This window comes from Corvus moneduloides, chromosome 2 (assembly GCF_009650955.1).
Source record: "Corvus moneduloides isolate bCorMon1 chromosome 2, bCorMon1.pri, whole genome shotgun sequence".
Lineage (NCBI taxonomy): Eukaryota > Metazoa > Chordata > Aves > Passeriformes > Corvidae > Corvus > Corvus moneduloides.
In genome coordinates, this window is record NC_045477.1 from 28,901,676 (window position 1) to 28,909,176 (window position 7,501).

The following is a 7,501-nucleotide window of genomic DNA, read 5'->3' on the forward strand; positions in this document are numbered from 1 at the left end:
TATTTGAAAGATTAAAGGAGGGAAAAAAAAATTACAATGATAAGAAAAACAACAAAAGAAAGAACAACAGAAAAAAGACCAACATGTTCTCAAAAGCCCTGAAAGAATTAGAGAGAATCTGTAAGAGACGGGAAGATCAAACCAAAAAAGGTAAGAGATGAAAGAAAAACATGAAGGGTACTTGCTGGGAAGTGTCTTCTACACTTTTTCCACTGGCTATATAGAAGCGAAACCTGTAAGAAAAACAACAGCGACCCAAAGAATTTCCACTAAAAGATGCTTAGAGCAGTGTCTCTGGTCCCTCCCTCCTCTGCCCTCACGTGCCTCAGGCTTGTACTGGTTTCTTGGTCGTGACGCATCTTCTTAGTGATACGAGGAAATTAGCTGCCCACCTGCAATATAAAGGCATTTAAGGAAAGGCTTTGATCAGAGAGAGAGAGAGAGCATGAGAGCAAGCACATCCCACTGACCCCTCTGTGCTCGCCCACCCACTCTAACACCTGCTTTGCCCATGCCTCATTTTTGCTGATCTCCTTCAAGCTTTGGGCCTCATCAAGCACAGACCTGAGTGAGAGGCAGCCCCTCTCCTGGATGCCACCATGAGACTGGTGTTCCTGGTACTGTTCCTCACCTTCACTCTGCTAGCTTTCACTGGTAAGAGGGGCTGAACATACTGGGGAGGGCAGACTAGCTCAGTAAGCTGAGTCTGGGGGTTACTTGACCCCTGGAAAGGCTGGAAGGGAGAGTTTGTGCCTTTCCAACTCCACAGAAGGTGACCGGATATCACCCCATATTCTAACCCACCCTGGCAAAGACGTCAATCCCACCCCAGAGTGGGATAATATTGAGTCCCACTCTTTGCTCAACTCTTCATCTTGTTACAGCTGGCCACATTCTACCAGGATTATCGGAGGGGAGAAGCAGGGAGCAGAAAGTGTGGGTCAGAGAGGGGAGTTCAGCCATGCTGCCCTGCCCCCTGAGCCCCAGAAAGACGAGGGGGAGCTCGAAGCAGCTGCCTGACAAGATATCTGTGGTGTGGAAACGGCATGGGGGAAGGTATGCCAGGGCCAAAAGAGATATGAGTCCTTCTGGGGGGACTGGGGAGGGTTGGAGGCCCTTTGAGCCCCTTTTCTCCTTCTCCACATTCCCTCATTCCTGCCCCCTCCCTTGATCTCATGTTTGCCTCTGGCATGAGCTGCTCACTTGTCCTGCTTGCAGTGTGCACCAGGAGCCACATGTGGTGCTGGAAGTGGGGTACTCGGGCCTGCAGAAGACAGCACTGCTCATGAAGCCCCGGGTGTCACTCCAGGACTCTGCCTTACGCAATGGCAATTTCTCCCTGCGGATCGACCCCGTCCGGAGCGAGGATGTTGGGCTGTACGAGGCATGGGTGAAATACAACACAGAGGTCCACAGCTGCCATGTGGAGCTGGGGGTAATCACAGGTAGGAGAGGATGGAATACCTGGAGAATGTTGATTTTAGGACCGGGGAGGTTGTAAAGGTGGGATAGGGTGGGGATGTCGTGTTTGGCAGGGCAGGTTGGAGTACAGGCAGCACCCTCCAGAAAGTGCAGTTTCCTGCTGTCTGCCCTCAGCTCTGAAGGGACAGCTGAGGGATAAAGTTAGGACAGGGAGGGCACAAAGGGATGGTTTGGTAGTTCCCCTGTGACCTTAGCTCACCCCCCAACCCAACACCTTCTTCTTTTTGCAGTAACCTTCAGTCCATCCAACCCTGTGGTAGAAAATGAGCTGCTCTTGATGAGCTGCAACTCCAGCCACCGGGCCAGCCTTGTGGAGACATGCTGGTTCCATAAGGAGCACCCGGGCCCCACCTCCAGGACCTTCTGCTCCTCGCCCGGGGCTCTCTCCATCCTCCATCCAGCCATGAGTGATGCGGGCTCCTGGCGCTGCCAGCTTCGGTACTCTGATAAGGAGATCATTTCTGCCACATACAACCTGCAAGTACTAGGTGAGCTCAACCTCTGTGTTGATACACCAGCATCCCCAAGCCGATCCCCTTGATGTGCCTGACTAACCCCAGTGGCCCCAGCTTCCCAGCTCCCACCTTGTCCTCACTTCCCAGGTCAGTCACCTCCCTGAGGAGCTCTTTCCAGGCACCACCCCACATTATCTTCTTTCTCTGGCTCAGGTTTCGATGGCCCAACCAACCCTGTGGTCTATGCTGCAGCTGGCTCTGCAGCCGATCTGCCGTGCACTCTGAGCTACCTTCCCAGTGCCTTTGGGATGAACGTGGTGGCAGCCCACTGGAGCCACCTTGCAGGAGGACATTTGCAAGACTGGGACATCTCCCAGAATCTGAGCAGCAGAAGCTTCCCCTTGCATCTCCCCGCGGTGGGGCTGGGTGATGCAGGGCAGTACCGCTGCGCTGTCTCTGTGGGCCACAGGACAATCAGCAGGGACGTGACCTTGGCCGTGGTTACAGGTGAGAGGAGAGACTGGGAGGTGTTTTGCCCCTCTGGAGTCCCTCACTGTAGATAAACCTCCCCACCTGTCAGTGCAATGAGCAGGGATAGCTCCTGGTTATGTGTTCCCACCCTGGGGCAGGAAACAAGACCTCTGTTCAGGGCACTGCACTACATTGGACTCTGCTGGAATCAGGAGTTTTCCTGGGTGACTTGATTATTCCTCTTAAGACTGAGAAAGACAAAGAAAATAAATTAGAGGAAGTAATAAAGAAGAGATGCAATAGAAGAAGGATGGATGAGGAAGAGATGTGGACATGCCTGTAGTCTTTCTTGAGGTTACTTTTTTCCCTTTGCCGCAGTGACTCCGAGCATCCAAGGACCGGTTTCTGAGGGGAATCGTTTGCTGCTCATCTGCCACCTCACGCACTCCCAAGGACATGAACGTTTCCAGTGGAAGCACCTTGACTCAGCCCCCACTAAGAGCAAGTTGGCTGTGGCTACTCCCAGTAACTTGGAGGGCCACAGTTCCCAGATGGGACCCATCTTGGAAATACCCCAAGTGTCACAAAAGGACATGGGCACCTGGGAATGCAGTGTATACGGCCCAGAAGGCAGACTGGGAGCAGTGGAGTATGACCTGCAGATCACAGGTACCGTTCCCCATGGGTCTGTAAACAGCCTCTTCTGCTCACCCTACTTAGTTCTCTGGTGCCCTTTCCTCTCTCAGCCTCACCCTGTCCTTCTCCTCTTGGACCACTTGGATCCCATCTTCTTGTCATCCTCTCCCAGCTTTCACCAGTTCCGCATGTTGCTCCATCCAGTTCCCCTCACTCTTTCCCATTTTGCCTGTTGTTGTGCAGTCCCAGCCTTTCCTCGGTGCAAAATCAACTGTCCCTTCCTTCCTAACCGTGGTTCCTCCTCACAGGTGCCCAGGTCTCCAGCGCTCCCTCTATCTTCAGTGGGCAGGTTACTTTTGGGCTCACACTCACCCTCTTCCTCCTGCTTGCTGTTTGTGTTGTGGCTCTGGCCCTACAAAAAAGGGTAAGTGTCCATCACCCCATTTCTGTTATTTTTCCTGTATATCCACCCTTATTTGACCGGAGTACTCCAGAGACAGCAGTGAAAGGTCCTGGGGACACAGTGGCCAGAGGAGGCATGGGGCTGTGGCAGCCTGCTGAGGGTGTCATGGACACAGAGTGAAAGATGTACCCGGGACATTGGCAGGTCTGGCTAACCATGGCATTCCTCTGGGGGCAGGTCAGACACCTCAGAGAAGGAAGAAAACCTCCTAAGAGACAATCACAGCCCAGCTTTGTTTATTCCCCCAGAGATCAAGCCACTCTGTAGTAGAGGAGGGCTAATTTCCAGGCTTTTGTAGATGTCCTCTCTCTCTCATTCCTTAGTGGGATGCTTTAATGTAACCATCTCCTGTTCTGTAGCAATGCCTGCTGGTGCCCGGACTTGGATCTCAATGCAGGGCTGTTGTTTCTGGCTCAGCCCTCACACCTCAGCTCTCAGCTTCTGGCAACTTAGTGCCCTTCATTTGCTCAGCTTGTTCCAGTATCTCATCCTCTGAAAACTCTACCTTGCCTTTATGACCCCCAAGACCAGGCCAGGACTAATCCTTCCCCAGTATGTCAAAAAAAAATGTGCAAACAAGTCAGACCATTTCTCTGCAGTTTTCATATTATTGCTCTGCAAATAACATGGCAAAATCACCCTTCAGGGTTTCCTTTTGCAGGCAAGGGACACCTTTGGGGAGTAGCTGTGATGCAGCTGCCTCCTACTTAGCCTCATGGAAAGGGCCCACAATGACAATTCTAGTGGGGAAGGGGCTGGGCAATTAGAGGGAGATAAGTTTGGGAGAGCTTACCCTGGTGAAAGAGCTGGGAGCCTTGAAACTGCCTTGAGCTGAAGATGAGGGATGTGACAGAACTGATGAAAAGTCTTAGCAAGTCCCAGTGGCTGGAGACTGAAGGCAGGCAGCATCACAAAAGAAGCAAGGTGGAAATTTTTTAAAAACCACTGTGGGTAGTGCAAGAGCAGCTTGTGACAGGTTCTTTGTCATCCGTCCTTAATCAGCACTGATGGTAAAGGATAATATGAGACAGAAATCTATGGCTTTTGTGTGACTCTCTAGACTGCGCAAGCCCAGGGCAAGGTGATCAGAACAAATCTTTCTGGCCCAAAACCTTGGAGAGGAGCCCCTTGACAGTGTATCTGTAAAGCCTCAGCTAGCAGCAAATAGGATACCTGCGTGTCCAGCTGTTTGCTTACACAGCTCTCATCCCACCAGGATATTCACCACCCCTAAGCATTCACATATGGCCCCATGGCCCTGCTGTGCTGAGCAAGCCAGGCTCCCATGTTTCAGCACAGGTCCTCTATCCATGGGTGTTCCTCGACTGGCTTCAGATGGCCCTGCTTTAGCAGGGGGGTTGGGCTGGATCATCTCCAAAGGTCCTTCTGAACCCAACCGCCCTGTGATTCTGTGATTCACACCCTTCTCTGCACAGACTCCCCGCTGGGCTCATCATCCGTCTGAGAGCAGATGAGGTGCCTTGAGCAGAGATATCAGCTCTTCTCTGGTTCTCTCCCTCTCTCTGCTGGCATCCTCTGAGATTACATTTGCTGTTCCTGCGCTGGTTGGACACTGGATGCTCTGCACGGTGTATCATGCACACCCAATGGGCTGTTGCCCACACATGAGGAATTCCCATTCCAATTCCCTGACCCTATCAATGTCTGATCAGTACTGTTGCATTTCATTGATCTGTCATTCAGCTTAGTGCTCCATTCTCCTAAAACATCTGGGTCTTGCGTGACGTTCTCATCCTCTTATTCCAAATGAGGCTCCTCAGCTTTACCAGCTGCCCAACTCATTAGCGCTTTCACACTCTCTGTACCAATAATGACTGGTCTTTGAAGACTCATGCTTTTCATTTCCCTTCAGCCTGGCAGAAACCTGTCAGCGATACCCCAGTCCCTTCCTCTTAGCCGAGATCACACCTACCAAGCCATTATCTAACTAATCTCACCCTTCTTGCTGTACTGACTGTGTGTCACCCTATACTTTGCTGCTATCAGGAGCCCTGAGATCTACGTGTTTTTCACTGTCTAGAAAGTCACTTGTGAAAGTGGTTCTGTCTTTAATTTGTTCTTATCTCATTTTGCACAAGCCTTCATGCCTTTATTGCCTCTCTCCGAAAAGGTGTTTTAAAGTCTGGCACACCATCAAACCTGACAGTGGCCCGACCACTGCCCAGATCAGTCTTTGCTCTCCCTTAGACATGTCCTGCTTTGTTATTCCTGATGCCCATGACACCACAGAGGATCGTGTTGAACCAGCATTCCCCAGAAGATATTGCCTGTATCAGAGAGTGTCTTCTTCCCTGGCTCTGGGACGGAATGGGAGCCTTATGGTTGAAAGCAGCAGGACTCTCTTCCATGGCAGGGAGAAGCCCAGACTTGTGCCATTCAGTCTCTCTCTCGTGTCTGATGTAGCCTCTTGCTTCCCTTTCAGGCACAGACTCCTGCCTTCCCAGCACTGGAAGGGATGTTTGCAGCCAATGTGCCGTGGAAGTTGATGGAGGAAAACCAGAAAGGGAAGATCCAGCAAACGGAGTGCTGATGGAAGCAGGGACATTGGGGCTAGGCTGCATGGGAGGATGAAACTCTGTGTGCCACGCTGCAGAGAGATGGGCACCATGCAGACCTCTCAGGAGGGACTAGCGGTGGCATGAGCAATGCAGGAGACCTTGGGAGCTCTGTACCTGCAGAGGGGCTGGAAGCTGCAGCCAGGGCAAGGCAGATTCACCCCTGCAGTCAAGTGGCCAGCAGCAGAGATGCTTTGGAGCTGTTGGGAGTATTTGAGCCAGTAGCTACTGCTTGCTTTGGTGCCACATCTCTGTCCCACTCTTTGCCCCTCCTTCATGGCCTCCCTCTCAGTCTTTCTCTGGTGGAACACTTGGATGCAGGACATGGCTGGAATTCATCTCCCCTGCAGCCTGACAATGTTTTCTCCCCCATGCTCACTCTCTTCTCTTCTCCCTCTCCCTGCACTGCCCTGCTCACTGCCCTGTTGCACATTTTGAGCATTTTAACTTATTAGAAACTCATTTTAGAACTTAAAATAAATCCATGGGACAAAAAACCCGCTGACCCCCGTGTGTGCTTGTGGAGGATCGCTCCTATTTGACCGAGCCGGGTGTACCTCTGTCTGTGTGAAGCCATTTCTAAGGCTTTTGCTGCCTTCTCTTTCTCTTTCAATTCTGTTCTATTGAAGTTGCCTGTTCGTTTCTGACATTTTCACAGTGGGGAAGGGGAAATTAAATGCCACTAGAGAAGGAAGAATCACAGGTTCAGTCTCTCCTTTTTGCTGTGTTTGAGAGCCTTCTTTTCTTTTTTTCTCCCATCTGGCTGTCCTTGCTCATTCATTCATTTATTCCTTTAGTCCTCACATTTTCCTGAAAGATCTACAAGTGATGTTATGGCTCTTTGTCACTCTCCTCCTGCTAAGGATGTACTTAGCAATGTAAGCACAAGTCTGCCAGGCCCTACCTCTCAAGACCTTCAGTGTGTTTAGGTTTCAGGTAGTCAGAGAATGCTCTTCACGTCCCCTCTGAACAGCCACGGAGGACTCTGGTGCTGCTCTTGAACAGCCATTGAATGCCACCCCAGAAGAAACACTTACTGGTAACGAGAGTCACGTGTGATTTCTCCCATATGAGTCTCCAGGCTGTGGCTGCTCCATGTTCAGGATGGAAGATTCTCTTGACTTGAAAGAAGGTCACCACAGCCAGGCCAGCTTTTCATTATTTCAGCAGGTACATGAACAGACCTTCTTAGTGTGTGGCTCTCACCTTCTCTCCCCAAAAGGTTCAGGCACTCAGGTAGTGAATCCACTCTGGGATACTTAGACTGTAGATAGTGCAGCAGCACCCAAAAGTCACAACTAGCCTGCTCCAGGGAGCACATCTGGACTCCACAGCTCTTCAGCTACTCAGCTATCCCTGTGTTTCACTGAAAATGACACTCCTTTCTCCACTGAATCCTAGAGAAGTGCAGCAGAGCT

At 51.1% G+C, this 7,501-nt stretch overlaps 1 protein-coding gene across 1 annotated transcript; it reads left to right on the forward strand.

Moving 5' to 3' along the window:
• The first annotated feature begins 336 nt into the window (after nucleotides 1-336).
• LAG3 (lymphocyte activating 3) lies at nucleotides 337-6,574 on the forward strand. The gene is made up of 8 exons (XM_032098785.1): nucleotides 337-654; nucleotides 885-1,056; nucleotides 1,219-1,445; nucleotides 1,713-1,970; nucleotides 2,151-2,444; nucleotides 2,787-3,077; nucleotides 3,353-3,468; nucleotides 5,951-6,574. The coding sequence occupies exons 1-8, from the start codon at nucleotides 600-602 to the stop codon at nucleotides 6,056-6,058; spliced, it is 1,521 nt and encodes a 506-aa protein (XP_031954676.1). The 5' UTR covers nucleotides 337-599; the 3' UTR covers nucleotides 6,059-6,574.
• The last annotated feature ends 927 nt before the right edge of the window (nucleotides 6,575-7,501 follow it).